General features: G+C 45.1%; 1 protein-coding gene across 1 annotated transcript in view; it reads left to right on the plus strand.

Annotated features, from left to right (window-relative positions):
- The window catches only part of drp2 (dystrophin related protein 2), a 211,869-nt gene that overhangs the window by 129,371 nt on the left and 67,252 nt on the right, over positions 1-15,246 (plus strand). Inside the window, exons 5-9 of the mRNA XM_036942883.1 lie at positions 257-377; positions 1,223-1,334; positions 1,605-1,761; positions 7,388-7,534; positions 14,207-14,285. Of these exons, the coding sequence (XP_036798778.1) occupies positions 257-377; positions 1,223-1,334; positions 1,605-1,761; positions 7,388-7,534; positions 14,207-14,285 (616 nt within the window). The remainder of the gene's footprint in view (positions 1-256; positions 378-1,222; positions 1,335-1,604; positions 1,762-7,387; positions 7,535-14,206; positions 14,286-15,246) is intronic.

Consider the following 15,246-nt stretch of genomic DNA (forward strand, 5'->3'; position numbering starts at 1 on the left):
TATCTAGGTCTGCAGCAGAATAATGTGCATGTACTCAGGCAGTTCAGCACAGAGACTATATAGTACAGACTGACAGCTAGGCAGTCCTATGTGGCCCTCTGCAAGTTGCTCCTCACTGTGTGTGTACATGTATGCAAACTGATGTCTGTGTGTGTATATTGTACAGTATGTGTTATAACGAGCCTATGCATGTTGTTTGCATGTGATTGAACCATGCTTTCATGTCTCTGTGGGCTCCTGTCCTGTCTGTCTCCAGGTATTCATGGAGGATGTCAAGTCTCGGGGGCCGTTCATCTACTCTGTGCTGGAGTCTGCGCAGGCCTTCTTGGCACAGCACCCCTTCCAGGAGCCCGAGGAGACGCTGCCCGACGGAAAAGGTCTGCCCACCCACCCCAAAACCGTGTCAAATGACAACCTACATATGCAGGATCTTAATTTGAGCTAGTTTCCTACAGGAGGAAAATAATCCTGCAGCAACAGGAAATGTTAATTATTATGTGGATTATAATTAATGGAAATGTTTTGTAGCGGTTGATGCATTTTTTGTTAGGGTAAATCAAGTCGGACATTTTAAAGTGGAAAGTACAAACTTTAGAAGCCATTTTAAACCTGAATACACTCCAAGTTTGCAACAAAAGATTCACCAACAAAAGAGTGATCAAATTAAGATCCTACATCTGTAGGTGCCAATCCTCCCCATACCACCCCACCCTGCCACCCTGCCACACACACCAAAACCAGACCTGAGCAGTGAGAACAGAGAGAGATAGGGAGTTCAGTAAGTTGATCTCCAGCAGTTGGTATCCACCATTAGGTCTGATTAGCAGCTACCTGTCCTGCTGTATCAGAGTGGATCAGAGAATGTATGTTTGGGGAGAGCAGTTGGGTCGGGACCAATTAGCCCAGTTCACACCATCTGGTCAAATCAATAATGCAGCATGCTAGGCTGTTTCTGCCCCCACTCTCCTTCCCTCCCTTCCTCGCCCTCCCCCAACCAACATCCTCTTGCTCTCCACCACTGGTGGCACGCATGGGGAAAAGATGGGGGCGAACTCTCCCTGTTTCTCTGCCCCAACAAGATATTTCCCACAGTTTCTCCTATCCAACTGTTTCTTTCTACTGATGTTTGCACCAATTGGGGCTTACACTCTCTTTGCCTGCCTACCCAATCCCTCACCCTGCTCTCCTGCTCCCCCCTCTTCATCCCCTCCTCCTCCTCCAGAAGTGTCTCCGAGGAAGCGGATCCTGAACGTAAGTCGTTCAGTGTGGAAGCAGGCCAACGTGGCCAGTGACCTGTGGGAGAAGCTGACTGCCCGCTGCGTGGACCGACACAGGTCAGATATGCGGCACAGGCCCACTCCACTGGGCTACAATACACCCATGATTCTGGGTTTTCGATTGGCTAGAGATGTTTTTACCGTGCCTGTACTCAAATATCATTGGGTCTTTATTTTGACAGCATCAAGGAAAATACTATGGCCGAAATAAGGTTAGGGTTGGTGTGTTGCTCAGGTATTAGGGTGATGTCTTGCGTTAGTGGTAAAACTGCATACGACAATGTATAAAACAACTGTAGAAGTTAAAGTATTCTGTCTGTGTCCAAGGCACATGGAGCGGACCCTGGAGCGCCTGCTGCAGACCCAGGCAGCCATGGAGGAGCTGGCGGTGGCCCTAGAACAGGCTGAGGGGGTCCGGGATGCATGGGAGCCTGTAGGGGACCTCTTCATCGACTCACTGCAGGACCACATCGATGCCACCAAGGTAAGCATGTATGTGTGCGTCTCAAATATTAAGCAAGCTGTCTGCTTCAAATAAAAGCTGGGTTTGTGCGTGTGCGTGTGCGTTTGGGTGTGCGTGTGCTTGTGTGTGTGTGTGTGAGTGAGTGTGTGTGTGTGTACTGTGCTCCTCACCACCAGGGCCAGACAGAATCTGCAGATATCAGATCTCAAATCAAAGTGATTTGAAATATAAAATACCTGTGGAATCGACACAGATTAAAGAGTGCCTGAAACATGAATAGATCCATCTTTATTGCTTAGATATGGAGACAATGCTGTGAAGATATTGATAAGAAAACTGTCTAGAAGATTCCCTCTAGCTACGCTCGCTAATCTGTTAGCTGTGAAGAGGCTCCTCCACTCTGCTGGCTAGATGGCTGTTACTTCACTGTAATTATGGAAGATCTGTCTCTCTATCCCTCTGCTCTCTTAGCTTTGTTTCTGTTAGTATTGACTCAGTGTTCCTGGGCGACATGATTTGATTTTTAATTAATTTATTATGATCTTATTAGTGTTTAAGTCTTGCATCTTCAGGAAGTGTGTGCCACATGGGCTTATAAGACACTGTATTTGCAGAAGCAAAATGTAATTATTAAATATACAGTACCAATCAAAAGTTTAGACACACCTACTCATTCAAGGGTTTTTCTTATTTTTTTAAAACTATTTTCTACATTGTAGAATAATAATGAAGACATCAAAACTATGACATAACACATTGCCTTGCGAAAGTATTCGGCCCCCTTGAACTTTGCGACCTTTTGCCACATTTCAGGCTTCAAACATAAAGATATAAAACTGTATTTTTTTGTGAAGAATCAACAACAAGTGGGACACAATCATGAAGTGGAACGACATTTATTGGATATTTCTAACTTTTTTAACAAATCAAAAACTGAAAAATTGGGCGTGCAAAATTATTCAGCCCCTTTACTTTCAGTGCAGCAAACTCTCTCCAGAAGTTCAGTGAGGATCTCTGAATGATCCAAAGTTGACCTAAATGACTAATGATGATAAATACAATCCACCTGTGTGTAATCAAGTCTCCGTATAAATGCACCTGCACTGTGATAGTCTCAGAGGTCCGTTAAAAGCGCAGAGAGCATCATGAAGAACAAGGAACACACCAGGCAGGTCCGAGATACTGTTGTGAAGAAGTTTAAAGCCGGATTTGGATACAAAAAGTTTTCCCAAGTTTTAAACAACATCCCAAGGAGCACTGTGCAAGCGATAACATTGAAACGGTAGGAGTATCAGACCACTGCAAATCTACCAAGACCTGGCCGTCCCTCTAAACTTTCAGCTCATACAAGGAGAAGACTGATCTGAGATGCAGCCAAGAGGCCCATGATCACTCTGAATGAACTGCAGAAATCTACAGCTGAGGTGGGAGACTCTGTCCATAGGACAACAATCAGTCGTATATTGCACAAATCTGGCCTTTATGGAAGAGTGGCAAGAAGAAAGCCATTTCTTAAAGATATCCATAAAAAGCGTTGTTTAAAGTTTGCCACAAGCCACCTGGGAGACACACCAAACATGTGGAAGAAGGTGCTCTGGTCAGATGAAACCAAAATTGAACTTTTTGGCAACAATGCAAAATGTTATATTTGGCGTAAAAGCAACACACCATCCCCACTGTCAAACATGGTGGTGGCAGCATCATGGTTTGGGCCTGCTTTTCTTCAGCAGGGACAGGGAAGATGGTTAAAATTGATGGGAAGATGGATGGAGCCAAATACAGGACCATTCTGGAAGAAAACCTGATGGAGTCTGCAAAAGACCTGAGACTGGGACGGAGATTTGTCTTCCAACAAGACAATGATCCAAAACATATGGAACATCTACAATGGAATGGTTCAAAAATAAACATATCCAGGTGTTAGAATGGCCAAGTCAAAGTCCAGACCTGAATCCAATTGAGAATCTGTGGAAAGAACTGAAAACTGCTGTTCACAAATGCTCTCCATCCAACCTCACTGAGCTCGAGCTGTTTTGCAAGGAGGAATGGGAAAAAATGTCAGTCTCTCGATGTGCAAAACTGATAGAGACATACCCCAAGCGACTTACAGCTGTAATCGCAGCAAAAGGTGGCGCTACAAAGTATTAACTTAAGGGGGCTGAATAATTTTGCACGCCCAATTTTTCAGTTTTTGATTTGTTAAAAAAGTTTGAAATATCCAATAAATATCGTTCCACTTCATGATTGTGTCCCACTTGTTGTTGATTCTTCACAAAAAAATACAGTTTTATATCTTTATGTTTGAAGCCTGAAATGTGGCAAAAGGTCGCAAAGTTCAAGGGGGCCGAATACTTTCGCAAGGCACTGTATGGAATCATGTAGTAACCAAAAACGTGTTTAACAAATCAAAATATTTTTTATATTTGCAATTCTTCAAAGTAGCCATCCTTTGTTTTGTTGACAGTTTTACACACTCTTGGCATTCTCTCAACCAGCTTCATGAGGAATGCTTTTCCAACTGTCTTGAAGGAGTTCCCACAGATGCTGAGCACTTGTTGGCTGCTTTTCCTTCACTCTGCGGTCCAACTCATCCCAAACCATCGCAATTGGGTTGAGGTCAGGTGATTGGAGACCTTTACACAGCCTGGAGATGTGCTTTTGGTCACTGTCCTGTTGAAAAAATAATGATAGTCCCACTAAGCCCAAACCAGATTGGATGGCATATCACTGCAGAATGCTGTGGTAGCCATGCTGGTTAAGTGGTCCTTAAATTCTAAATAAATCCTGACTGTGTCACCAGCAAAGCACCCCCACGCCGTCACACCTCCTCCTCCATGCTTCACGGTGGGAATCACACATGCGGAGTTCAACCATTCACATACTCTGCGTCTCACAAAGATTGGAACTAAAAAATTGAACTCATCAGACCAAAGGACAGATTTCCACCTGTCTATTGTCCATTGCTCATGTTTCTTGTTCCAAGCAAGTCTCTTCTTCTTATTGGTGTCCTTCAGTAGTGGTTTCTTTGCAGCAATTCAACCATGGAGGCCTGATTCACGCAGTCTCCTCTGAACAGTTGATGTTGAGATGTGTCTGTTACTTGAACTCTGTAAAGCATTTATTTGGGCTGCAATTTCTGAGGCTGGTAACTGTAATGAACTTATCCTCTGCAGCAGAGGTAACTCTGGGTCTTCCTTTGCTATGCCTGTCCTCATGAGAGCCAGTTTCATCATAGCGCTTGATGAAAGTTTCTTCAAGTGCAGTCGCAAATGTTCCGGATTGACTGACCTTCATGTCTTAAAGTTATGATGGACTGTCATTTCTCTTTGCTTATTTGAGCTGTTCTTGCCATAATATGGACTTGGTCTTTTACCAGATAGGGCTATCTTCTGTATACCACCCCTACCTTGTCACAACACAACTGATTGGCTCAAATGCATTAAGAAGGAAGAAATTCTACAAATTTACTTTTAACAAGACACACCTGTTAATTGAAATGCATTCCAGGTGAGAACCTCATGAAGCTGGTTGAGAGAATGCCAAGAGTGTGCAAAGCTGTCATCAAAGCAAAGGGTGGCTACTTTGAAGAATGTTAAATATAACATGTATTTTGATTTGTTTAACACTTTTTGGGTTACTGCACGATTCCATATGTGTTATTTCATAGTGTTGTTATCTTCACTATTATTCTACAATGTAGAATAATAGTACAAATAAAGACAAAAGGCTGAATAAGGGCTGAAAAGGGCTGTACAGGCTGTATCCAGACATTCCACATTGCGTCTTGTAAGAACAGCCCTTAGTCGTGGTGTATTGGCCATATACAACACCCCCTCGGGGCTTAAATATATCATGTTTTACTGTTTACTGGTTTGCTGTTTTGCGAAATGCACTTTAAATAAATTGTGATTTGATTTGAAAGGGCACAGACCTGTGCAAAATATACTGTAAACCTCATTATAATTTAGCTGTATGAACCCTAAATAGAAACTTTTCTTCCCAACGATGTGTGTTGTAAGAAGATAACTGTGCCTCATTTAGTTGAATAAACTAACGTTAAATATTAACCTCCTTATAACACGCTTTTTTCAGAAAAGTTTCAAATTTAATTACCTTCCTGATTGTTATGAGGTTTATGGTAAGCCTTTCCTTCCGACAAGTCTGTGCTCCTTTGCCACCGTAAATGTCACACTCAGTGTGTTTCAGTGTCTTTATGTACACAATTCATTTGTTTCAGAGAAAGTGTTACTTTCTATCTTTCTCCTACATTCATTCTCCCAAACGGACAGCCAACTAAGCCGACAACAGGCAGTGCATTGAGTCAATAGCCAGTGACATGTTGATATGACAGAGTTCCCTCAGTTGATTGGCTGATGTTGAATCCCCAGCCAGTTATTTGTTTAGTTGTTAAGTCACAATGATCATGTCAATGTTTGCCTTGCTGTCAGTGCCAGCACATGTTCCTCCTTTTTCTATGTCTCCAGGGCAGGCATTCCAGCAGGCTCTGTCTGTCTGTGGTGTACACACACACGCACGCACACACGCACGCACGCACGCACGCTCTCTCTCTCTCTCTCTCTCTCTCTCTCTCTCTCTCTTCTCTGTCTCTCTTTCTCTCTCTCTTATCTCATGTTTTTGTCATGAGGCTGCAGCACAGACACCATTAACTTGATATAACTACAGCACTGTGTGCGCACACACACACTCACTCATCCCTTAGATCGTTAGTGCTGTTTTGGCTGGGTTGATCTGACTCTTAAGTTGCGTAAGCCATGAAGGGTCCCTGTTGTATCTCTCCCTTGGTGATGGTGTTTGTGCGGGCAGCAGCTCCAATACTAGGTCCACAGTCCACACAGCCATATAACAGAGTGAGTCTAATGCCATTAAACTCAGTCAACTTGGGGAAAGGAATTGGGCATGCATTGTGAATTTTTTATTATTTGATGAATGTTATGAACCAAATTTCAATTGATTTCTATAATTTACTGAGTTGAAAACCCTACCATGTGTGTGTGTGTGTGGGGGGGGGGGGGGGGGGGGTGTATGTGCCTCTCCCTCTCTAATTCTCTCTCTATTTCCTCCCTTTCCCTCTCTAATTCACTCTCTATTTCCTTCCTCTCCCTCTCTAATTCACTCTCTATTTCCTTCCTCTCCCTCTCTAATTCACTATCTATTTCCTTCCTCTCCCTCTCTAATTCACTCTCTATTTCCTCCCTCTCCAATTCTCTCTCTATTTCCTTCCTCTCCCTCTCTAATTCTCTCTCTATTTCCTTCCTCTCCCTCTCTAATACTCTCTCTAATTCATCCCTCTCCCTCTCTAATTCACTCTCTATTTCCTTCCTCTCCCTCTCTAATTCTCTCTCTATTTCCTCCCTCTCTAATTCGCTCTCTATTTCCTTCCTCTCCCTCTCTAATTCTCTCTCTATTTCCTCCCTCTAATTCTCTCTCTATTTCCTTCCTCTCCCTCTCTAATTCTCTCTCTATTTTCAACCTCTCCCTCTCTCATTTCTCTCCATTTCCTCCCTTTCCCTCTTTCTTATTTGCTTTCTTTCTCCCTCACCTTCCTTTTTCTCTCATTTCCCCTTCCTCTCTTTTCTCCTTCTACATCTCTCTCCTTTCCTTCTCCCTCCCTCTCTCCCACCTCCAGTTGTTTAAGGAGGAGCTAACTCAGGTGAAGGAAGGCATGAAGCACATCAATGACCTGGCTCATGAGCTGGCCATTTCTGATGTCCATTTGTCCATGGACAACGCCCACTCCCTGGAGCACCTCAACAGCCGCTGGAAACTACTGCTGGTAACTTGACCTGAACCTCCCCACAACCACTTCCCTCAACCTCCCCATAACCTTCCCACAACCTCCCCACAACCACCTCCCTCAACCTCCCCATAACCTTCACACAACCTCCCCACAACCACCTTCCGTCCATACAACCTCTCCACAGCATCACCTTGACTTCCACCCAACCAGTCGATAACATTATCTCAACTGAAAACCTTAACTTTACCCTCAATCTTTCTTCAAACTACCCTCACAATTTCCCGTAAACCTCCCCTCAACCTCCCCACAACATCACCTCAACATGGCCTCAGAATCCCTTCAACCTCCCCATAATACCCTTGCTGGTAACATTTTAAATGATTGACTTCACTTCACATCTGTGGTAATTGCACACCCTCAACCTTCTCACAACATCTCTTCAACCTCCGTACCACCACTCCCCCCTTAATAACCTGGTCTTCCATGGCTCACTTCATCTGTGGTCATCTCACAAGACATCTCAAATCAAAGTGTACATGTGGGAACGTGTGTGTCTGAGCAAGTGGGAAGTCATTAACGTCTGTAGAAATGTACGTAAATGTTAAGTTGTCTATTGTCTTTGTCTATTTATGCTTTTGTGTTGGAAGAAAAATCAAATCTTACAAAAAAGAAAGGCTTACCTGCAAGCTCTCCTCAACAGTGCAGTACAAATATCTATATCAAAACCATCCAAAATCAAATACCATCTGATCGAGTTTCTGACCGAGTTTCTTGCAGTATGGGTCAGTAGTAAAGTGAGAGGCTACAACAGTCTGTGGGTTTAGGCTTAGCTGCAGCTTTGCCCTGGCCACTCTTGTGATTGCATCATTTTAGAGAGGATGCAACAAATGATGCCTTTTGTCTCCAGAGTGAAACCTATTGGATTGTTCTGAGGGGAAAATGGTGAGGATGCCAGGAATCGGCAAAGAAGGCTTTTCTCTCTCCTCTGCTCCCTGTGTTGCTCTTTCTCCTCTGCTCCCTGTATGTTGCTCTTTCTCCTCTGCTCCCTGTATGTTGCTCTTTCTCTCCTGCTCCTTGTGTATTACTCTTTCTCCCCTGCTCCTTGTGTGTTGCTCTTTCTCCCCTGCTCCTTGTGTTGCTCTTTCTCCCCTGCTCCCTGTATGTTACTCTTTCTCCCCTGCTCCTTGTGTGTTGCTCTTTCTCCCCTGCTCCTTGTGTGTTGCTCTTTCTCTCCTGCTCCCTGTATGTTGCTCTTTCTCTCCTGCTCCTTGTGTGTTACTCTTTCTCTCCTGCTCCTTGTGTGTTGCTCTTTCTCCCCTGCTCCTTGTGTGTTGCTCTTTCTCTCCTGCTCCTTGTGTGTTGTTCTTTCTCTCCTGCTCCTTGTGTGTTGCTCTTTCTCTCCTGCTCCTTGTGTGTTGCTCTTTCTCTCCTGCTCCTTGTGTGTTACTCTTTCTCCCTTGCTCCCTGTATGTTGCTCTTTCTCTCCTGCTCCTTGTGTGTTGCTCTTTCTCCCCTGCTCCTTGTGTGTTGCTCTTTCTCCCCTGCTCCTTGTGTGTTGCTCTTTCTCCCCTGCTCCTTGTGTGTTGCTCTTTCTGCCCTGCTCGTTGTGTGTTGCTCTTTCTCTCCTGCTCCTTGTGTGTTACTCTTTCTCCCCTGCTCCCTGTATGTTACTCTTTCTCCCCTGCTCCTTGTGTGTTGCTCTTCCTGCTCCCTGTATGTTGCTCTTTCTCCCCTGCTCCTTGTGTGTTGCTCATTCTCACCTGCTCCTTGTGTGTTACTCTTTCTCTCCTGCTCCTTGTGTGTTGCTCTTTCTCCCCTGCTCCTTGTGTGTTGCTCTTTCTCTCCTGCTCCTTGTGTGTTACTCTTTCTCCCCTACTCCTTGTGTGTTACTCTTTCTCCCCTGCTCCTTGTGTGTTGCTCTTTCTCCCCTGCTCCTTGTGTGTTGCTCTTTCTCTCCTGCTCCTTGTGTGTTGCTCTTTCTCCCCTGCTCCTTGTGTGTTGCTCTTTCTCGCCTGCTCCTTGTGTGTTACTCTTTTCTTGCTCTGTCTCTCTTGTCCTTTCTCTTACTGTCTCTCTCAATTCAATAATTCTATTCAGTGATTAGTCTGTCTTCCGTTGCCAAAGTAAGAACACAGAAACCTATTGAACGCCGCCCCCCTCTCTCTCCCTCTCGCTCTCCTCTTCCCCTCATTCTCCTGTTGAATAATGTGATGCTAAATCCCTGTCATTTGAATAACATCATATGTTGCTGCTGCTGCTCTCTCTGCTGTGACACAGACGTAATGCATTTTTTCTTTAAGGCTGATACTCTAATATTTTTGGTCTTGAATAATTTAGTAATTCCGCTGCAAACCTCCGTTAGCCTAGTAGTCTAGCGGTAGTGGAGATAGATGGTAGTACGCTGCAGAGTTGGCACCGACATCTCCTTGCAGCATTCCAACTGCTCCAAATTAGTCTGAAGCAATCTGCGTAGGCTTGAGTGCATCCTGCCTTATTCATTTGGGCGAGCCAGTGTGCACAGCCGTGTGTATGTTGAGCAATGGCAATGTTTTCCTCTCCATAATGCTAACTTCTCATCTCAGCTCGTTGGGCTTGCTTGTCCTTGAAGTGCCTCGGGATAACTGTGCCTTGTTCTATCTCACTCTCTTTCTCAGTGATATTGGCAGGGCCAGCTCCAGGCATAAGTGACATAAGTGGCCGCTTAGCGCCCCCAGCACTAAGGGGCCCCCGACCCAAAAAACGATACTGGTCAAAAGTTTTAGAACACCCACACGTTAAAGAGTTTTTCTTGATTTTTACTATTTTCTACATTGTAGAATAATAGTGAAGACATCAAAAAGCACATATGGAATCATGTAGTAACCAAATAAGTGTTAAACAAATCAAATAGCCACCCTTTGCCTTAATGACAGCTTTTAACACTCTTGGCATTCTCTCAACCAGCTTCACCTGGAATGCTTATCCAACAGTCCTGAAGGAGTTCCCACATATGCTGAGCAGTTGTTGGCTGCTTTTCCTTCATGCTGCGGTCCGACTCATCCCAAACCATCTCAATGGGGTCGGGGGAGTGTGGAAGCCAGGTCATCTGATGCAGCACTCCATCACTCCCCTTACACAGCCTGGAGGTGTGCTGGGTCAGTGTCCTTTTGAAATACAAATGATAGTCCCACTAAGCTCAAACCAGATGGGATGGCGTATCTCTGCAGAATGCTGTGGTAGCCATGCTGGTTAAGTGTGCCTTGAATTCTAAATAAATCACAGACAGTGTCACCAGCAAAGCACACCAACACCATAACTCCTCCTACTCCATGCGTTACAGTGGGTACCACACATGCGGAGATAATCCATTCACGCACACTGCGTCTCACAAAGACACAGTGGTTGGAACCAAAAAATCTCCAATTTGGACTACAGACCAAAGGACACATTTTCACCTGTTTAATGTCCATTGCTCATGTTTCTTGGCCCAAGCAAGTCTCTTCTTATTGGTGTCCTTTAGTAATGGTTTCTTTGCTTTGCAGCAATTGGACCGTGAAAGCCTGATTCACGCAGTCTCCTCTGAACAGTTGATGTTGAGATGTGTCTGTTACTTGAACACTGTGAAGCATATATTTGGGCTGCAATTTCTGAGGCTGGTAACCCTAATGAACTTATCCTCTGCAGCAGAGGTAACTCTGGGTCTTCCTTTCCTGTGGCGGTCCTCATGAGAGCCAGTTTCATCATAGTGCTTGATGGTTTTTGAAACTGCACTTGAAGAAACTTTCAAAGTTCTTGACATTTTCCATATTGACTGACCTTCATGTCTTAAAGTAATGATGGACTGTCGTTTCTCTTTGCTTATTTGAGCTGTTCTTGCCATAATATGGAGTTGGTCTTTTACCAAACAGTGCTTGTTGGCTGCTTTTGACTGGAATTGTATATACAAAAGTATGTGGACAACCCATCAAATTAGTGGATTCGGCTATTTCAGCCACACCCGTTGCTGACAGGTGTATAAAAACGAGTACATAGCCATCCAATCTCCTTACTGAAGAGCTCAGTGACTTTCAACGTGGCTTCGTTGCAACAAGTAAATTCCTCAAATTCCAGCCCTGCTAGAGCTGCCCCGGTCAACTGTAAGTGCTGTTATTGTGAAGTGGAGACGTCTAGGAGCAACAACGGCTCAGCCGCGAAGTGGAAGGCCACACAAGCTCACAGAATGGGACTGCTGAGTGCTGAAGCGCATAAAAATGGTCTGTCCTCGGTTGCAACACTCATTACCAAGTTCCAAACTGCCTCTGGAAGCAATGTCAGCACAAGAACTGTTCATCTGGAGCTTCATGAAATGGGTGTCCATGGCCGAGCAGCCGCACACAAGCCTAAGATCTCCATTTGCAATGCCAAGCGTCAGCTGTAGTAGTATAAAGCTCGCCGCCATTGGATTCTGGAGCAGTGGAAATGGGTTCTCTGGAGTGATGGATCACGCTTCACCATCTGGCAGTCTGACGGACGAATCTTGGCTTGGCGGATGCCTGGAGAACGCTACCTGCCTGAATGCAGAGTGCCAACTGTAAAGTTTGGTGGACGAGGAATAATGGTCTGTGGCTATTTTTCATGGTTCAGGCTCCTTAGTTCCAATGAAGGGAAATCTAAACGCTACAGTATACAATGACATTCTAGATTATTCTGTGCTTCCAACTTTGTGGTAACAGTTTGGGGAAGGCCCTTTCCTGTTTCGACCTGAGAATGCCCCGGTGCACAAAGCGAGGTCCATAAATGGTTTGTCGAGATCTGTGTGGAAGAACTTGACTGGCCTGCACAGAGCCCTGACCTCAACCCCATCGAACACCTTTGGTATGAATTGCAACGCCGACTGCAAGCCAGTCCTAATCGCCCAACATCAGTGCCCGACCTCACTAATGCTCTTGTTGCTGAATGGAAGCAAGTCCCCGCAGCAATGTTCCAACATCTAGTAGTGGAAAGCCTTCCCAGAAGAGTGGAGGCTGTAATAGCATCAAAGGGGGGGATCAACACCATATTAATCCCCATTATTTTGGAATGAGATGTTTGACGAGCAGGTGTCCACATACTTTTGGTCATGTGGTGTATGTACATACACTGAGTGTACAAAACATTAGAAACACCTGCTCTTTCCATGACATAGACTGACCAGGTGAATCCAGGTGAAAGCTGTGATCCCTTATTGATGTCACCTTCAAACAGTGTAGATGAAGGGGAGGAGACGGGTTAAAGAAGGATTTTTAAGCCTTGAGACAATTCAGACATGGATGAATGGGCAAGACAAAATATTAAAGTGCCTTTGAACTGGATATGGTAGGTAGCAGGTGCTCGGCGCAAAGATTTGAGTGTGTCAAGAACTGCAGCGCTGCTGGGTTTTTCACGCTCAACAGTTTCCCGCCTGTGTCAAGATTGGTCCAAACACCCAAAGGACATCCAGTGAACTTGACACAACTGAGGGAAGCATTGGAGTCAACATGGGCCAGCATCCCTGTGGAACGTTTTCGAGATCTTGTAGCGTCCATGCCTGATTAATTCTTGCTGTTCTGATGTCAAAAGGGGGGGTGCTAGTCAATATTAGCAAGGTGATCCTAATGTTTTGTACATTCAGTGTATATACAATTTTTTTTAGGAATTCAGTCTGGGTCTCGACTTACTGTTGAGAGTTAGAATAGTAGAATACACACAGTGCAATGTTTTTTATTTGGCTGTGCAGTAGTTTTTGCCTTGTTATGTCAGTCACGGACAGTCACTCAATTAGCATGTCAGCTAACAATTTTTAGATTGGTAAATTAGTCTAGCCAGCAATCTATATTTGTAGTAATCACGCACGGCAGGTATCCAGGGGTCCCCTATTGATTCTGTTAGTCAATCTCACTCCGATATCATTAACATGGTAAGTCTTGGCAAAATGTGTAGAATTGTAGCTTTAATACATACATTTTACTCTCCGCCAACAAGAGGGCCACTAAAATGTTTTACCCACGAGGTAGGGGAGCCCCCCAACCAATTCTCGCTTAGGGCCCCAAAAGGCCAGGACCGGCCTTGGTGAGTGGATTTAGCGCCCTTTGTTTGTGGAGCTGTTTCGACTTGAGCTGACAATGATTTACATGCTGAATCGAATACCTTGTAAATAAACCAGGATTAGTCCTCAACAAATCCCTTTTGGGACAGCCACATCGACAAAAACACACCGTACAGAGACAATGAATGGCACACCTTATTTTCATGAACTCAAATCCCTCTCGCTTGTTGACACACACCCCCACACCTCCATTCCGATACACAGCTTACTGTGAAATGACTGTCCTCATTTAAAAAGAGCCGAACAGATCGGAGTGGATTCAGTGTCGTCTTTCCCTACTCAATGCTCTTCAAAGGGCTGTGGCAAGGTGGCAGGGGAGGTGTGTCAATGTTTACATTTTTCCCATAGCCCTATCTAACTGCCAAACGAAGGATGAGGAGAGGAGGAGGGAGGGAGATGTCTGTGTGTGTTTGTAGCGGGTGTGAGATGAGATAAAGACGGTTCCGTTATTCTCTTTGATTCTTTTGATCAAATGTAATTGAATTTTGCCCGTGCTGTGTTTGAGTGTGTGTTTGTGTGCGTGTTTGTGTATAATGTAAATGTGTGTGTGTTTGTGTGTATAATTCAATGTCATGTAAATGTGTGTATGTGTGTGTAATGTAATGTAAATGTATGTCTCCTCGCAGGGCTCCATTGAAGAGCGTCTGAAGCAGCTGCAGGATGCCCATAGAGACTTTGGTCCTGGATCCCAGCACTTCCTCTCCAGTAAAGGCCCCTCCACATTCATTAGAAGCTGGTGTCGGGTGCTGTGATGCTCTGTGCCATGCTGTGCTATGCCTGTATAGTGGCTGGGGGCAGGATGGGGGTGGGATGTTGAAAATGCGGATGGGGGGGGGGGGGGGGGGGGGGGGGGGGGGGGGGGATTAGAACATGGTTGGTCACAGTGTGAGGCTGTGTGTGTGACTGTGTTGCCTGGGTCGTGTGACGAGGGGGCAGGCTTTGTACCTTGAGCCCCCACTGAGTCACAGCAGCAGTATTGTGTGTTTGTGCTCAGTCACATGTGAGTGTGTGTGTGTGTGTGTGTGTGTGTGCGTGCTGCTCTGTGATGGTGGTGGTAGTAAAAGGGAACCCCTACTGTCCTCGATTCCCCCCCATCCAGCTCTGCTGTGTCAGCACTGTCATGCTTCTGGGGCTGATCTCTTTATCCCTGCCAGGAATGTGTGTGTGTGTGTGTGTGTAGCTGCCTCACTGTGTTCATTGTGACGGTGTCCTTGTGTGTGTGTATCCCTTAACTTCCCAGCCATTCCAGTCTAGCCTATTCCATTCCCAGCTAGCTTACCCCTGTAGTTTACTGCTAAAATGCTACATTGAATGGGTCTTGTCAATATTCCTCCCCCGTCTCCCATATATCCCATTAGCCTTTGCAAACAACCTCATCCTCTCTGAGACTGGACACAAAAGGCTGCTTTTCCCTTCATTCAACTGTAGCTCACCTGTTATGTGACGCAGCTCTCCCTCTGTGGTGCCTGAATGTTCACAGACGGTCTGGGTTGATGCAGGTCATGCCCTAAATGGCACCTTTTCCCCCTATTTAGTGCACTATACCCATAGGGCTCTGGTCAAAAGTTGTCCACTAAATGCACTAAATAGGGAATAGGGTGCCATTTGGGACATGAACATGGTCAGTGGTTATGTGCAAATGGCTTTTCATGCTTGATGTGCCTCA

Source organism: Oncorhynchus mykiss, chromosome 14 (genome assembly GCF_013265735.2).
Source record: "Oncorhynchus mykiss isolate Arlee chromosome 14, USDA_OmykA_1.1, whole genome shotgun sequence".
Taxonomy (NCBI): domain Eukaryota; kingdom Metazoa; phylum Chordata; class Actinopteri; order Salmoniformes; family Salmonidae; genus Oncorhynchus; species Oncorhynchus mykiss.